Here is an 18,268-nt window from a genome sequence, read left to right as displayed (position 1 = left end):
GGTATAAAAACATGAAATTTACCATTGTTTTAAAAAGGTAAACTTAGTAATATTGATTTGATGAAAAATAAATATTAAGGGACAACAAATAACGAAATCACAAACAAATTTTTCAGACTAGGTTCCTTTTTTCTTTAAGTCACTTATTCTTTAAGTGGCTCTTGATTGTTTTTTTTTATTTTTTTTATTTTTTTTATTTTTAGAAAATGCAAGCGCGATTTGCGTTTCATTTATCTTTTTTATTGCTCGAACTTTTTTTATTTTTTTTACTAACTAATGTTTTTATCACTTTTTTTTTATCAAATTTTGTTGGGAATTTTTATCTACTTACTTTTACGAATGTCTTATCTTCTTCAAATAATTGACTAAAAAAATGCAAGTCGCCATATTCCAACACATTTCTTAGGCTTAAATTTATAACGGGACAATCAAATTGTTCGCGTTACGCAAGCTTTTATTTTTTTAATTTCGAGCTTCAACAAACTTAATATATTCTTAAGATTTTTAAATTTTATGTCAACGCGAAGCTCTATAACAATTTATACTTTTTTTAGTGTATGTATAATATCCATTTTGACACGTCACTTCATGAAAAAGATTTAATCAAAACTAAAAAAGGAAAATGGGACTAGACTATTTAATAAATGTGTACTTATTTTTACTCAAAATTTGTACAACTCAATTTTGTCATCAGATCGAACTGTATAAACCGTTTTTTTTTTTTTTTTTTTTCAGAAGCGAAAGCTCGTACTTATTCATAAGGTCACTGATCACACAGAAGCATTGTTTTACAAATAATTTAAATTATTGCTCTATAACATGAAAGGGTAGTTTAAAGGAAAACTTGATAAATCTTACGTTAGTTGAAATAAAACTTTTGTTTCTTATAAAATACTCAAGACGTAAGAATATCTAACGTCATAAGTTACTTATCATGCAGGAAGCAAATTCAGTTGTACAAACTGTGCCTAAAAATTTAAATTTTCCGAAAATTGCTACTCGTCATTGTTTTAAAAAATAATTTTATACAATTTTATCAATAATGTAACATTTGAAATAAAAGATTATGAATTATTACAAACAAGTTTATGAATCAGGTGTGCGTTTCTTGCACATTATTTTTTACAGCTACCTTTCACGGAACACAGTCCATTTTTTCGTAAAACTTCCAATACAAACTAAAATTATTGCATATACACATTATGTACGTAAAAAAAGTTCATGAGGGATGACTGGAAAGGACTCATTATGAAAAAACGTCTATTATTTTCATGAAAGTCGATTGGTAGCGTAAGTCCTCGAACTTTTGATCACACCGTTTGAATGAGTATCCTTTTCAAAAGTTGTCTTTGATTGACTTTTTCATGGCCAAACTTCTGAAAATTTTGTAATCAGATCCTTTTCACTTTTTTCCCAAAAAATGAAGCCAAAACGTGCGGCACATTAGAATATAATAGTTGTTTCTCTCTCTAATTTTACACATTTTAAAACAAAATCCAATGCGTCCTCGCGTTTTATTAAAATGAAAGTATGAAATTTTACTCACTTCGACTTATGTTACTCGCTTGAACTGTTCAAGTTTATTCAGGATCGTTTTCCAATATTTCACCAACAGATATCACGGTACTGAAACCTGTTGCAGCTACTTTTGCTTTATATGCTTCCGGTTCGAACCAGCGAATCGGTGCCTACAACCAACACACATTTTCTTGTAGATTCTTACATCTAATAATTCTTTATTCAAATTTTTATTTTACTTGATATTAGTATCAACTACTACAAAAAATTAAATTTTTTTTCATTTCATCCTGCAGGGTTTCACTGAAAATATCTCAATTTCATGCCAGTGGCTAGAAAACTCATATTTCTAGCCTGAGACACAAAAATCGTACACATCGAGAACGGAAGTGAAGAATGTTATTGCCATCTGAGGCGAAACTGAGCGTTTTAAACATGCGATTTAGGACATTCTGTACTTTCTTGTCTTAGGTGATGCATGATGTACTATTTAATTATTTGTGTTCAAGAGAAAAAGGTGTGAAAAGTACTTTGGACCCTCTTTATGCTTGGAAGTGAGACACATGTTTTTCGAGCTCAAAGTAATTTAGTAGAAAAATTATAATCTTACCTTGTATTGTCCTTAGTAGCAGGTTGAAAGACATAATTAGTTATGATAAATGCAATTTAACACAGTTAATAAAACAAGGCATGCGCATATAACGTAATTGTTATTAATATTGTGGAAGCATGCAGATATTAGCAATGTTGAAAATAAAATAAAGATTAACTAAACACAATTAATATAATTCATCAAACTATATTTATTTGATAGATCAATGAGTATAAGTAAAAAAATAATGAAATTGTCTAGTTTTTTCTGATTGATTGACACGTTTCAAAACGTATAGAGAACAGTTGTGAAATATAAAAAAATGAATTGTCTACAAGTATGTTTCCAAATTTGGAATTTACTTATTTATTAGACGTTTTAGGTTCTTGACATTATCTACGTCTAATAGTTTTACATAAATAGCAATTCGTATAAATCCTTACATGATAACTTGTCAAGTTTCTCACATTCCTACTTAGTTAATGAGATTTATAAACTTTCAATATTTTAATAGTTTACCTTATAATGTAATGTTATAAAACTTGACTGAGTATATTTTTGACTAAAGAATATTTTGGCATTTATTATTTTGCTTGTGTATTTACTACGTTTATCCAAATCGCGAGATGATCGCATGTTTAGACATTTCACAGCTCGATACTAACAATAAGTTTTTTAATATCACAACTATTAATCAATAGTTAAAAAAATTGTCATTCTTTATAATTCAAAAGAATGAAATTTGAACAGGTGAATGTTTTATGATTGTGTTCTGTCCGAGGATTAATTGCAAACAGCAACTGCAATATCTTTCCATTGCATTCCGTTATTTTCATAATTGGTAGAAGGATCGCAAAAGCTTTTGAAGTTATCAGCCTTGTAAGTTACATTAGTATTGTTAAAAGGGTGCAGTTGAGGGCTTGGCGAGTCCTCGTTAATATCATTAGCATTATTAGTAATAACACGAGTATCCTGTACCTTTCGAACGATATTAGGATGCTCTTTCTGTATGCGGTCCCAGTCAGCTGGAGGTCGCTTAGCAAACGGACCCTTAGCACATTGCATCAAAAACTCGTATGAAAGCTCCGTAGATGCTGTGAACAAAATTAAAAAAAGGGCCGTCAAAATGTTTGATTTCAAAAAAATAATGACATCGTTTGAGAGTTGAGATTTCAAAACTAAGTGTGAAAATAAAACTTACCAATTTTTTTGGGTTCAATTTCAGGGATACAAGCACCTTTAGTTTTAGCAGTATCCATAGCTGGGCTACCTTCATAACTTAAATTTCTCCTAGGAAAATTTGCCTGACCAGCAGACAGGGGAGTGCTAGGAGTTGTTGGAGTAGCCTGAGCAAATGGGTCTTCGTTAAATGTGAAATATGCTATTCCACTATTGAAATGCTCAGACTCCTCAGAAAAATATTCATCAAGAACTAACTTGGCCGCCTTAACGAAACGAATCCAGATTTGTCATGATTAAAATAGACAAACATTAGAGTAAAAAGTTAACACTCAATATGAGTTGTTAAAAAACTTGCCCGAACAATATCCAAATTACTTCCAGTAATTTTAATAGCATGTGGTCCTACTGTAACAGTATACTTGTATTCGCCAATACTGGCGTCGTTGGTGGACAGACTGTGGAGAAGTGACGAGCGCATAGAATGATGCTGTTGATGATGATGTTGTTGTAGTCTGTTACTTTCATCTGAATTACTGCTATTCAGGGAAGAACTTGAGCCACCAATAGCACTCTTCTCTCGTCCACCTTGTTCGAGTCGCACTGGTGATGCGTTTCGTTGAATTGTATCTTTGATTAGATCTTTCGCATAGCTGAAAGTTAATAATTTATTATTTTCTTGCGTTATTTGTGCTTGTAGCACCAACACTCAAATGATGGAACCTACTGTATCTTGTCCTCGGAAGTACCCGTTATCTGGACAAGTCGTTCTTTAGCTCCAGGATTCACTAAAAATAATTCAAGTTTTTAATAATGAATAATTAAAATAGAAACGATGTGAAACATGTTACTTATACAACTTTGGCTTAATTATTTTAAAAAATTGACCACCATTGATTAAAATTTATAACTCTATGTTATGTTGATAATACCAATTCGATTTGTGTAAATTTTTTCATACTTATAGAGTACCAAAATCTACTCAACAGTCTTCATTATTTTTAACTAATTAATTTTTATATTAATAAAATATAACAAACGAGTTATTTAAACACTTTTGTTAAGAATTTTTAGGTGTTAATGTGATACGTGCTGTGCCATGCTTCAAGGGGCTGTTAGAATTAGTTAAAGTAAATTCGGAAAAATTATTTACAAGCATAATTTAATGCCGAATTATCTAAAAATTCTTGGGGCACCTTTCCTCATTGCATAATGTTAATATGTCCTTAGGTATAAAAATATGGTGCTAATGAACAACAAGCTGCAAACAAAACTGATGATGTGAGCAATTATTGACAAGGTGTCATTGTTGGATTAATAGCAAGTAACTTGTAGGTGAATCATCTTATATCACAAGCATGTCCAGCACACCACTTTTAACACTTTACCTCTTTGGAAGGAGATGATTGTCTCGCTAAGTTCTTCAATCATGTGAACTCGTCGACCTTTTATTCCCATCACTATACATTTGTGCAAATTCATTTAAAAAATAAATAAAAACCATAGCAGTCTACAGATTCAAATGAAAATTATACCATGTTAACCTTCTTTTGATAAATAAATTTTACAAGTAATTTCATCAGTGTGAGTGCAGATTGCGATTTACAGAAGTATAAACTACGAAATGGCCCATCTACGCATTCTGAAAAAAAACAAGGATAAAGTACAAGTCTTACCTTTTCCGGAATCACTATTTCGTATGACAACTTCATCCTTGCAGTAATTTTTACCAGGAATACGAGTCGGCTTCACAAACTTGCCACTATTCTTAATAACTTCACCAGGTCCCAATAGAGGTGATGAGGCCGAGTTCATGGGCATTAAGTTAGGCGTCAGCAAATGCGTTGGGGTTTCTGGTGTCAGCAGCTCATTTTGCTGCATTTACATACATTTTTCATGGGTAGTTAGATCACATCCTTATTAGTTGTAAGAAAATTTTTTTGACTCACGTCATCCAAATGGGAAAGTTTCTGAGAATAATAGGCATGCATGGATTCATTGTTGTGCCATTGTTTAGCCCTTAGCTCTATCAGTTCCAACAAGTGTACCCTGGTCGTCATGTCTAATCTTTCGTCTTGGCTACCATTTCTGATAGCAATGAATGCTCTATCCAGCTGATCTAAAACAACAAAATAGGTAAACACACATTATTTAGAGTTAGAGATAACATTTGAACCGCTTTCTACTTGAATATCAAAATATATTGGTTTTAGGAGGTAAACAAAAATATCGAGAAGCTTAAAAATACAACGCAAAGAACTCACCTTTGTAAATCAATTCTAATTGCTGGGAATAAAGCTTCAGATGATTGCACATCCTAACGATGTTGTTTTGCAGGGATTGATCGTAAAAGCCATTGTTCAAGTGCATGGCCACATTGTCAATCAGTGAAACAATGTCGTCGACTGTCGTGAGTTAAAAAAAACACGCGAAAAGTTGAATAAAGCCCAGAAGGCATCCAATACTCGAAAATTATTTTGCAGAAAAAAATAAAACGTGCAATATGGAATGGCAAAGTGAAATAAGAAAAATGGCATCCGTCAGGTTTACCGGTCGTAATCCGCGTGTCGGTCGTTGGGCTACGTTGGCTGATCTTCAGCGGCCGAGGCTTTTCCAGCTTCTTAATCGTTCGTGGTCTGTTAATTGTAGTTGCCATTGTCTAAAACAGAGAGAATAATTAGATAAAAAGTCACTTACAATAAGTTAATGTAAACAATAACGTGATAAGTAGCTTAAAAAATCCCAGAACAAATCAGCAATTTTCAATGGCGAAAATTGTTTTTATCTCAAGTTTTTCCCATCACGTGATTTTGAAAAACGGGAAAACTATTACGAAAGGAATGCATGATTACACAAAACTCAACACACCCACGACCCACCGCAAATAAGTCTTCGTCCTCTTCGTCTACCCGGCTCCCGGACCTCCCGGTGAAGCTTCGGGCGCGATGAAACAGTGCAGCCATACTTTTAATTGTGTATGTACAACCTATACACCTATGTACACGAGTAGTAAGCTAGTAAGTGCGAAATGTATATAAGAACGTACGTAATTATACAAGCGCACTAAAATACCGAAAATTCGTGGTAAAGATAAGAGGCAAATTTTCGTTTCGAGAAAAACAAAGAAAGAATGAAAGAAAGAAAAAGACTGCCGCTGCTTCCTCGCGCACACCAAAGCTTTTGCCAGAGTCCTAAGCGAAGACAAGACTCTCGCTGTTGTCTCTCTGAGGCTACTGCTGGTGAGCTACGGCTACGCTACACTCCGGGGCCGGGCCGTCGTTCTGCGTTGCGGCCGATTTAAAAATAACCCCCCGGCTCTCAGTCTTTCTTTCGCTCGCACGAAAAAAAAAAGAAAATACTGCCGGCTGCGTGTGACGACAGAGCAAAGCGGAAGGAGGTGTAGGGAAATCTCTTCACGAGTGTTGCTACACATGGTTACCGCGTGCTATAGGTAGATAGGTACAACCAAAAAAAAAAAAAAAAAAAGCTTTTTGTTGATTTTCTTTTCTCACTTTTCTTCTTTAATGCACCGACCCGGTCCTCGTCGTCGTACAGCTGCAGTCTTCCAGGGAGCTTTTCCCCTCGCACGTACAACTCAGGAAGCCACCAACTCCCTGTACCACCAGGTATCCGCGGGCGAGAAAAATACTTCTACATACGAGTCGGTGCAAGTTCGTCGACGACGGGACGGGACGGGCGGGTCGGAGACGTCGGAGTGCGATGGACGGACAGACTTGTGGCTCACGGCTAAGTGACGTCAGGTGCCACACTCAAAACATATATATATCCAAGCGTTCGCGAGGCGGCACCCCGGCACCACCAGACCTATCCCCTCCCCCTCCTCCTCCCACCTATTCATCGTTCCCCTCCGGAAGCCGCGCTTTTTATTATTCTCTCTTCTCTTCTTTCTCTGTTTTGCTCTCGCAGTTTTGCACAGTTGCGCAATTATATACGCATATACTGTAAAATGTATATACAAGCCACCCTGCACACATGATGCACGAGAAAATAATGTATTGATTGGTAAAGGTTTTATAAGTATTCCGGCGTTTTCCTTCTAACTGAGTTTTCAAAACAATGCGGCTCTCTCGACTCGTATTTCATTCGCTGACTTGGTAAAAAGTCATCCCCCTTCCTTTGATATTCATTTGTTGCTCTGGTAAATATAAACATATATGCAAGTTGTTGTTTAAAGTGGGGGGAAAAGTTTTTAAAGGACTATAAATTAAATGCAAGCACGACACGTTGTCCCCTCTTTGTTTTACGTTGCGTTAAAAAAAAAAATCATTCTCACTCCCCCCTTCCCCCTCTGTTCCCAAGGTAATGGTTGACAGTTCTGAAAACATTTTTTCGATGTTCGGTAATTTTTTGGTCTAATTCTAATATCCAGAAGCTACTATACTTCAATGTATGAATGAGTCATCGGTAAAAACTAGAACGGTTAATGATTTCGTGTAAAAAACGTATTTAAAAATGAGTTTTCATGAGTAGTACAATGGATAATCAGTACTTTTTCAAGTAAGTAGTAAGTTAATTCAGTATAAGTACAGTACTTAATTACACTGATTCGAAAAAAAGAAGTATTGTTTATTCAGTGCATCAATAAAGGCTTATGACATTGTACACGTTCTCGCTTGTTTGTTTTTTTTATACTTGAATGTTTGTAATGATTCAATCACACGAAAATCCTCGTTTAAATGATTTTTTTATCTCTGCCTCTCTTTGAAATTCTTGTGTTCAACGTGTATAGACACTACATTTTCAATTGAAAGGTAAACAAAGGCACGATTAAAAGGATTGTTTATATTGACGAAACTACAATTACAATTAACATACAAAGATGATTAATTCTTAGAAAAGCTATGTAAAGTATGTAATCTCTCGAAATTTTTAATAAATACATTTGTTCACGAGCCCTGAAAATTTTCAAAGATATATTATCTACGTTTTATTAGTTGATTGAATAATGTTAGAAAATGTCACAGAAAAATTTTATGTCTTAACTCTGATATTTGTTAATTGATCGATGAATTGTGAAGGCTATCGATCTTTTTTTTTTTTTTTTCAAGTTTTGATCGGTCTTTTGAAAATAATATTTTTCACGAGAGAAACACTTTTTTTTTTTTTTTTTTTTTAATAAGCACTGACTTTCCAAGTGTACAATATACTCGAGAAAAATACGCCAGTCAAAAAACAAAAACAAAAACCAAAAATACACCAATCAAACAAAGGAAAGGTCAAACATCATGTGCCCACGTCTGTACGTGAGCGTTGCAGCTTATTTTTACTTTTTCGACGGACCAAAAAAAAAAAAAAAAAAAAAAAAAAAAGGCACGAAAAATTACAAAAATTTGTTTTTACTTCCGTAACTCGCGAAACGTATTCGAATAAAAGACCCGCGGATGAGTTGAGGCAAATTACACTTGATGAATTCGCAGAAGCTGCTCGTTAAGATAAATTAACTTTCTAAACGAGAGATGTGCATTTGTTGAAAATAATTTTAAAAAAATTGACGCGAAATATGACAGGTGCAGAGCTCGAGGTTTTTCGCGTCTTTGTGCAGGAATGAATATACATTGACCGTAATATCACAAAGAAAAAAAAAGTAAATAATTGATGCTGGCCGCATGGAAACTACAACGAAGTTAATAAAAATAAACGCTCGCGTTGTCTTCTGCATCGGACAGCTGATGCGCTTCCTGCCGTACCGACGCACTGAACTTGCAAGCTCGTCGGTGTTCGTAATGCACGAAAACAGAGAGATCTCCGGAAACAAGCACTATATACTTATACATTCGAGTAAACTGTGCTAGGCGCCATTGCAATGGTTAAAAGCTTTCTTCATATTATCTTTGCATTCCACATTGTAATTTTTGCGCGAGGATTAATAAAAGGGAACAAAAACGATGTGCTTACCAATATGACACGTGGACTAATTTTACATTAATTGTGGTGAACCATATGCACCTTTACAGAGAACAAAAGCATGTTTATATTGTCTCTAAATATAAAGGAGCGAAAGTATAAATTATTTTCACTTTGTAGGTACACAGTTGCGCGAGGCTTCACCCGAAAATTAATTTCTCATAACCAACCCTCTGAGCTTGCAAATAAGTTGTTTTTTTTCTTCGAGAGTACGAGAGTTACAAACAACTTGTGTTCTATGATTTAAAACGTTTCGGGGCAAAATGATAAATTAAAATAAAAAACTTCGTTCTAAAAATTATTTTATACTCTGTGATTAGCTTGAATATTATCTTTAATTGATAATAAGGAAGTGCAATTTTTGCTTTTTGCTTTTTAACTTTACACGTACATTAATTTAGCGAGTGTACAGTACCTACATATACATCACGCGCACACACAGATGCTAAAGAATTATGACCTCTTCCCTCCTACACTTGTATATATGTGAATTCCCGTTGTTTTTTTTTATACCTCTTTATCCCTCTTTATCGCGGTGCAAGAGACCCATCATAAGATCAATTTTGGTTTAACATTGTGGCGATGCTGTTTCGGATGCACACACGTGCATAGGTAATAAAAAAATATATATATGTACTCATTAGGCCCAGGCGAGAGCTTTTTTTATGCACTGCAGACGCACACGCATATACGAGTGTCAAGTATTGAGTAACCATGCAGAAAGAGAAGAGGGTCCCCCCCTCTCAGCCTGGATACTAAAGTGTAAGAATAATAGTGCCATACGCATACCGAAGAAGCCGCGTTGTGGTTTCGAAATACGTGACTGGTATTGTATGGAGAAACGATCAATCGATGCACTTGTTTCCATTTCATACTTATATTCATGTTTTTTTTTCAATTTTTACAGTGGGCGCTCCCTCTGTCAGTCATACGTATATAAATATGTACGCTGTCAGTCAAAAATACGTTGTTGGCGACGCGTACACGGCGATTTTTCATTAAAACAAAAAACACACCAACTAAAAATAACACAGAGCCGCGCTTCACTCTACATAATAATAATAATAATAATAATAATAATAATAATAATTATGAGTATACGTGATGTGTGTATATACGTCACGAACAAACGAATCGCTCATCATTTTTTTTTTTTTTTTTTTTCCTTCACACACAACAGAGACACGCAGGGTATCGATTTCAATAAAGCCTTCGGGCAGAGCGTATTTTAATGAGATGAATCAAGTCGTGGGCGTCAATCACCTACATCATCGCCACCTTTACATTACATACATTTCGTCACTGCACCGAGTATCAGGAGAAAAAAAAAAAAAAAAAAAAAAAACTAATAAAGCATTAGTACGAAAATGTAAACGAATGTTCCGAAAAAGTGTATGAAAAAGAAAAGCACACTGTACAAAATATTTCATGCATATGGGTATATAAATATATACACCGTATTATACGCACACCGAATGAGGCAGTCGTCGTAGTCGTCTTCGTTGAACTTGAACAAAAACAACACAAAGTTAAATGTATACATATAAAGTTCTGATTGTGATTTTAAAATAAAATGTTACGTATGTATTGTAAATATTCCATACTCGTGTATACACGTACAAGAAACAAAATATAAAAAAAAAAATATGTACACCCGCGCGTGCAAGCTCCACTCGGTTGTTGTACAGACCTCGGCTCGCCGTGCCACACTGCGCCTCTCCTCACGATAAGTTGCTTCCTCTCTCTCTCCCTCTCTGCTATACCCACTCTATCTTCGCCTCTCTTCGTTCCAACGAGGGAGAAACGGGGCAAACTTGCAAGCTTTGGTTTTTTTTTACATCCGTTTTCGAGCTTTTTCACTTGAGATCCATGACTGTGTACACCACCATCTCTCTGCGCTACAAGGGGATACAAAATATTCCATTGGTTGAACAAAAAAAAAATTATTTCATTTTTCTTCTATTTTCAAAAAAATAAGCTCACCGATATCCATCCGGGCATAAGCTTAATTGCGTATTCATTTACAACTTATACTGTGCACTGATGAATAAAAATTTCAAGTATTAACCGCGTATGTACACATGGTATACCTTGTAGGTCTAGGCACACGTATATATTTTTGGCGAATAACGAGCGGAGAGGAGTGTTTTATGCCGGGAGTACTTACAGCAATTTTAACTTTCTACATCAACGCTCCGTGTAAAAGGCCCCGATCGCTGCTCGGCACTGCTGTATACTTACACTTGGTAAGTGTAGGCGAAAGTCTCTGTTGTATATATACTTTACCTGTACGTGTTTATAATGGCGAGTGAATGTATTTTAGATTTTGTACGGAAGAGAAAAGGATATCTGCTGCAGGGAAAGCTAAGCATGTTACTTTAATACATGGCTGTACGTTATTTTGCTCGCTTGATCGATAGGAGATCGATGGGTACAATCGTTTCATCGTATTTTATACGCGTGATGAGCTGCTCGGATATATAACACATATATACAGTGTGGCTAGAACAAGGTTTTCCCAACAGCTTCTTTCTTCGATACGATTTCTTGTGTTTTAATAACAATATTTTACAGGGTTTCACAGGATTTTTCACGTGATTCGATCTGTTCGATGTACAAATGTTATTTCGACTTATAAACATTTTAAGGATAGTGGTAAAAGTGCACGCGCTATGGGGGGGGGGAAAGAAGGAAGAGGTAAAAAAACTTGAAAACAAAGGTAAAACTTTTTTTAGGAAAAGATCGGGAGCAATACAAGAAAAAGTCCGTGATCACCCTAAAGATCGATCAGTTGTATCATTATGATTTTAGACTTTAAATTAATACATTTATATGACATGTGTTTTTATAGTTGATGTAATAAAAACAAGCGTTTTGACATTAAAACATTTTATTCAGTCAGTAAGAAGCCTTCTACATAATAATGATGATGATGATGATGATGATGACAATATCATTTACCATGACAGTAATGATAATAATAGCAATAATAAAGACGATGATAATAATTTTAATAATGACAATCAATCAATCAATCAATCAATCAATAATGATAATAATCATAATGGTAATGACAATCATAATAAATTTATAATAAAAAAACATTATCAGTATTCAAAAGTTTCATCAGCATCACCGATTGACACGGTGATTCTCACAAATCATTCAATAATTCACATGTACCCAGTCAATAAATTATTTTTATTTTGTCTTTGCTGCAAAGACGTCTCCATTGGACAGCAGCGTGAACTTAGTTTTTTTTCTATACTTTTTTTTTTCTCTCTCACTCTCTTTGGAACTATGTAATAAATGCCAACTCTGTTCGTTTTTTTTTCTTTTTCTTTTTTTTTTTCTTTATTTCTCATCGTTAAGATATTAAAGAATGTGTATTATAGTTGTCGCATGTTACAATAATAAAAAATGTATCATTTCGTATAATAATGCTGAAAGACTCAAGGCATATCAGGCGCGAACGAAGGCGCGGAAATTCACTTTCCGCCCTTCAAGTACTGTGTTTATTGTTATTACAACTAATTCTGTATAAATAACTATTGTTAATCATCTGTTCGCATAGCGTGTGTTATTTATATCTGTACATTGTGAAGTGTCGGAAATCCATTCCACTGCTATGGAAAACGAGAAACGAACAGAGTTTCTTTTTCATCCATCCCCTCAAATCTCCCCTGTTTTACACTAATTTTTATATTTCTCGGATGCGTTGCTTGTTACTTTGTTTAATGACTCGCAAAGATAATCCATTCCTTCGATTCGAGCCACGCGAAAAAACGGTTGACCTGGTAACAAATTCTTGAATTCGATCGATACCTTAAAATTAGACTTGGACATGAGTTTGTTTAGTAACTGTGCGCGGATATGTGTTTGTGTTGCATCGTACAATTTTTTTGTAATAAGTATGATTCGTTTGTCATTCACGCTCGTTTGCCGTACAACCCTTTGCTACAAGTCCAAAAGGTCAAAAATTCATCGACTTCCGGTTTGTGTAACCGTACAAACAAGCAATCGAAAATCAACGGAAAAATCAATAAAAAAAAATTTGAAAACGCGCATGCCTATACCGTAGAAAACGCTGGACTCTCGCTCCTCGCGCTCAGCGTTTTGAAAAATCAAAGCACCCTCTTACACTCCCCCTCGTCTCCGTTCTCTCTCTCTTATTTTTTTTCTATTTTATTTTTTATTACTCTTATTTAAAATTCAAAACCCTGTCCCTAGAAAAGTTTATTTGGACTCATAGTGGTCTCTTTGGAGGGGGTATAGTTGAAATTCTTCAATTATTACTTATCGTCCAAGTTGTTGAAAGCGAAATGCCGGTTAAATGTCAAGTAGAATTTGATGATGTGCGTCTCGATTGAAATCTGCTTGTGTTTGTAAATCTTAAAAATCATCTCTTCTCAGACATTGTCCATATTGTGTTGCAACGTGAATACGGTCTACAAACTGACGATCAATCTATTGTACATGTGCTTGCGCGTTGACAGTAAAAAAAACAAAGTATCAACATCTGCCCCCACAACAAGGCTCGACAAATTTTCATTGACATTTATCCTTTTCGGCTTCAATTATCGGAACTACACGAGAGGCTGCTGACGACATTTTTTTTTTTTTAGGCTTTTTGCTAGCACTTTGTAAATAATGCCCAGCAATTGTGCTATTTTTTTTTCTTCCTCCATTTTTTAGTATCATCCATCTTCCATTCTCATTTGTTTCTTTTAACTATTATTTTTCAAGAATAATTTATCACATTTTTTTTTTCATCTTAATCTTTGTCACAGATTGGACAGAAAGAAATGCACGTAACATCATGCTTCGCCAATCGGCTCAAACAATGAACATCTTTGTAAAAAATATATAGCGCTATATGTGAATGATCGAGCCTGCAACAATTGGCGTAAGCGATAAAAAACTTTTTTTTCTTTTTTCATTCTTCTTTTTTTTTCTTTTTTTTTTTTTTTTATCGGAAGGTGCAGCGATTTACTTCACCAACATAATTGGGCTTCGCTGGGGCCGAAAAGTTTTTTCCTCGAAAAATGCAAAACGAATCGCGATGCTGGAATTCGCCATCAAACAAACAGTTTGATGGACAATTCTAGCATTGCAATCCCGGTAAAGCTCGGAGAGCTTATCCTGGTGTACGGAACGTTTTAGAACTAAACAATTTGTCGAAAGGTTCGTAACGAATTTTGATAATTTTTTTTTCGATATGAAGTAACACTCATCTTACATTACTTCCATTTTTTTTTTATATTTTCTTAATATTCCGTGATGTTACATGCTTTCTCTCTCTTAGACGAAACAAAATACAGTAATGTGAAATAAACGCTTGATAAAAAACCTTTTACATCAATTTTGAATTTTGACACATCCACGTTTAATGCCTAAAGATTATATAAGCTTGTCTTTATATTCGAGTAAACAATAAGGAACGAAAGATAAACTGCGTTAAACAAAAATTGAACGCAAAGTTCCCGAAAACAAAAGTCACAATGAAAGTTTTTTTCCTTTTTTGCGTTTTTTCTTTTTTTTTTTTTTTCATTTTTGAATAGCCTCAACATTGTTTTACCAGGGGGGAAACACGAACAAAACATACATGTAATACTTAATCTAGTTATCTACTAATATTACTACCCTAAGAACAGCGAGAAAATCCTAAGACATGCGATCGTGAATAATTAACTGGTAATTTTCTTAAGAGACCTGAAATTTCGATAGTGCCAAAGGGTAAGTGTAGCTTTTTTTTCGACGGTAGCCTAAAGTGAGTTTGCGCTTTTGGTGAATGTCTTGTGATTTTTACGCTTTTGTAACAATTGATTCGAGCGCCGTCACTCGGACGATGCTATCTTCTTATTTTTTTATTTCTTTCAAAAAACTTTGAATCTCAATCTAGCTTTACTCTTTTTTTTACGGCTGATGTGCTTTGGGCTTTATAATATTTTTTTCTTTTATTTTAGAAGCCACCATCGCTTATTTAGATTATTTCTTCTAACGCGAAGTAAATTCGTCCATACGCGTATCAGTGTTGTCAGATACGTGCCCGATTCTCGAAATTTTCAAACAAACTTAAATTACACGTAGCGGTAAAACAAAATTTAAATATAAATATAAATAATTTACAGTTCAAATTAAAATAAAAACACAAACTCTAAATTTTCGATAATAATCTATTATTAGTAATCACAATAATCTGTGTGGAAAACAAACAGTATAAAAGAAAATACAGCGCTTCCTCTACGAGGGGCAAAACCAACCAACTAACTAACCAACCAACTTTACGATGAAAGAAGACAAAATTTTACTATCTGTCAACACTGATGCCTCACTTCTTAAAAAATGAATGAGTATCAGTAAAACGCTTGTCCATGTAAAGTTAGACAAGTTAATAATAATTTAAAAATCGTTTTTCTTTATAACAGTTGGAGATTAAAATCATTAGTAACTATAATTGGTAATTATAATTACGACCATTACGATGCCTTACACAATAGTACAACTGTCACGTTTTTGGTTTCTTTGACTGACAGTATATCCTTATTGGTAGACTTTTCAATCAATTTATTAATATAACTTAGCAACGAGAGTATTACTGGCGATTTCGTTTACCAAGAGGAAGTGACGAAGTAAGTTTTCAGAGATTTACCTTAATAGTCAGTACCAATGTTTTGAATTCTTTTAGGACGATTGAAGTAAATCACATTTTAGTGACGTCGTTTCTTTTTGAAACCTGCAATAAAAAAATGTCCAATTAAAAGATGAACATGTGAGCTCTATCAAAGCTTATTAAAAATAAAACAGTTTATACATACTTTTTTTAGATTTCCCTTTGGGAGCTTTTCTTTTTTTTGCTGATGAGGAACCACCAAAAGTAGTAATTTCTGTTCCAAGTGTACCAAGAGTTGTCATTTGACGTAGACGATGTTTCTCTTCCTTGGTCATTTGTGTACGTGTCAAGTTATTCTCTTCGTATTCGATCCTCCTCTTATATTCGCGGCTAAGGCTTGCTTGTTTTTGTCCTATATCATTTGCATCTTCAATAGGCGCATCAAGATATTCTTCCTTTAGCTCTCGTAGGACAGTATTTGACACAACACGTCTGCGTGCTCTTTCCTCAGCCTTGCGCATTTTTTCTTTCATTGTTTCATCACCATCTAAGAAATCAAAATAAAAATATTACAAAAATCGTTACCATTTATTATATACAACGATGCAAATTAATGTGTTTACATACGAAACTATCATAGCATTAAACTTTATGTATAATTACCATAATGAACAGCAGCAAGTTTTGGTGGCTTGTAAACTCCAGACTTGTGTGTTTTGGCACCTTCAGCTTCTTCCTCACTTCCTGACTCTTCCTCTGTCTCGTCCAACTGACCAACCAAGGCATCTGGATTGGGCTTAAAGTTGATTGGATCATCACTGTTTGCTGTTCCTGTAACTGCAGTTTTCACAAGCTTGTCTATCTGGTACTTAAGCTTGTAATCGATAGGCCTGATTTTTTCCAACACTGCTCTGATCTCAATCAAGCGATCAATCGATGGGTCTCCTTCAATCCTTTCTCCAGAACACTTTCTCAAGACGACATAAGTTAAATTTATAAGATAGGATAACAGCATGTGATACTTCATTTCTAGGAAACTAAGACCCTTGTCCGTTGAGATCTCCCCATTTTTTACCCTGACCAGCATGTTGTCCACCAACTGATTCACTTGAACCACATTGGCATTCATTTCTCCCAGCAGACGGAATGCTTGTGGCAGATCCCGCTGCTCCATTTCATCTATTGCCTACAAAAACAAACAAATTCAATATTATACAATCATTACTTGACATCACTTGGAATTCTTCAAAAAAAACTTAACAAAGCTATGTTGTGAAAATTTTTAAATTTTAGTAAATTCACGTACACGTAAGTCAATCATGTTGTAAGTTTGAAAAGTTAAAAAATAATTTTCCCAGGTTATGAATGTACACTTGACAACTTTTAAAACACCAGCGATTTCGGAGTACTTAACAAATGTCACGAGCAATTAATTTTAAGAAAACCCGTTGCCGGCATAACAGCCTTCCTTCGTATGTCACACTTTCCGAAAATGTAAACAAACTATATATTAACCACGTGAAAACTCAAATTTAGAGATCATAGGGAGGGTGGGGGACCACTCGATCACTGTTCTTGAGACAAACGTCCGATCACCGCCGCCGAGATATAAAAATTCCGACGCATCATCATCACATTGATTGCAGGGGCCACAGCCTCCCCCTTGTACCTCTCGTTCCAGCATCCGCACTCGAGCCGCGAGAGCCCACACTCTTTTTTCCAATAATTTTTCCCGACGTGACACCTTTTTCGCCGACGAGCGGGCCTCGCTTCGCGAAAATTCGCGAGCCCGCGAAAAACCAGTCGACAAACCTCGTGGCGCGGCCAAAATTTCCCAATCACTCGGGCCCGGAAAATCCCGGAATTTTCATCCCCCGATCGGAATATATTTTTCGCGAGGAAAGAAAAATGTCGGCCCCCCCGAGCGCCGCGGCTCGAGAAAAAAGCGCAATAATCTGCTGCCATCTTTCCTATTTACTAATGGATGACAGCGGAAAAAAAAAACAAACGAAAAATTGCTCCCTCGGCGTACTCGCGTGAAAAATCGCCTCCAGGGGCTCTCGTGGACCGCACACGGTTCGGATAACGCGTGCACATGCGCTACTCACCTGCACCATGGTTTTTCAACGAAAATTAACTACATTTAACTAAAATTTCAACTCGTAATTAAACTCCCCACGTGGAGGATATTTTCCTTGCGGGGTATATTTTTTCGCCTACGGGAAAAGCCTGGTCAAGCGAGCGACCACCCATACTTTTCTTCCCTCGGTATTTTTTTTTCACACCACCTGTCTGCCCGAATTTTTGCGCTGGTTATTGACCTTCTTAATTTTCACTAGTTTTTGTCACGAAAGCTTCATTGTTAAGAGCCTATTTTCAATAACAAATTTCACCAAAGACAACAACTTGACTTCCTCCCCAGAGTCGTCTGCAATGGCGCG

At 35.3% G+C, this 18,268-nt stretch overlaps 2 protein-coding genes across 12 annotated transcripts; both read right to left on the bottom strand.

Annotated features, from left to right (window-relative positions):
* Positions 1-806: 806 nt before the first annotated feature.
* Positions 807-10,923, bottom strand: mxt (Eukaryotic translation initiation factor mextil). Of its 8 annotated transcripts, none has more exons than XM_014348747.2 (12): positions 6,169-6,321; positions 5,840-5,948; positions 5,554-5,694; positions 5,239-5,408; positions 4,966-5,164; positions 4,678-4,749; positions 4,017-4,077; positions 3,648-3,942; positions 3,312-3,555; positions 3,089-3,204; positions 1,547-1,688; positions 807-1,376 (listed from the first exon to the last, which is right to left on the bottom strand). In XM_014348747.2, exons 1-11 carry the CDS (start codon positions 6,250-6,252, stop codon positions 1,581-1,583), a joined length of 1,599 nt encoding a protein of 532 aa, XP_014204233.2. In that variant the 5' UTR covers positions 6,253-6,321; the 3' UTR covers positions 807-1,376; positions 1,547-1,580. The 8 variants fall into 8 exon arrangements, with proteins under 8 accessions (XP_014204233.2, XP_023247025.2, XP_089447484.1 ...); XM_023391257.2 differs by having other exon boundaries at positions 807-1,373; XM_089591358.1 differs by lacking the exons at positions 807-1,376; positions 1,547-1,688; positions 6,169-6,321 and adding exons at positions 10,687-10,721; positions 10,835-10,913 and having other exon boundaries at positions 2,235-3,204.
* A 1,368-nt stretch (positions 10,924-12,291) lies between these two features.
* Positions 12,292-18,183, bottom strand: LOC106636234 (neuroguidin). Of its 4 annotated transcripts, none has more exons than XM_089591174.1 (4): positions 18,116-18,183; positions 16,491-17,013; positions 16,033-16,374; positions 12,292-15,950 (listed from the first exon to the last, which is right to left on the bottom strand). In XM_089591174.1, the coding sequence occupies exons 2-4, from the start codon at positions 16,999-17,001 to the stop codon at positions 15,925-15,927; spliced, it is 879 nt and encodes a 292-aa protein (XP_089447300.1). In that variant the 5' UTR covers positions 17,002-17,013; positions 18,116-18,183; the 3' UTR covers positions 12,292-15,924. The 4 variants fall into 4 exon arrangements, with proteins under 4 accessions (XP_089447300.1, XP_014204058.2, XP_014204057.2 ...); XM_014348572.2 differs by lacking the exon at positions 18,116-18,183 and adding an exon at positions 17,936-18,059; XM_014348571.2 differs by lacking the exon at positions 18,116-18,183 and adding an exon at positions 17,497-17,734.
* Between the last annotated feature and the right edge of the window lie 85 nt (positions 18,184-18,268).

Source organism: Copidosoma floridanum, unplaced genomic scaffold (assembly GCF_036245765.1).
Source record: "Copidosoma floridanum isolate Cflo_tuat_1 unplaced genomic scaffold, Cflo_Japanese_pri ptg000013l, whole genome shotgun sequence".
In the NCBI taxonomy this organism is placed as follows: domain Eukaryota; kingdom Metazoa; phylum Arthropoda; class Insecta; order Hymenoptera; family Encyrtidae; genus Copidosoma; species Copidosoma floridanum.
Note: the sequence above shows the minus strand (reverse complement) of the source record. Positions and strands in the feature narration are given on the sequence as shown.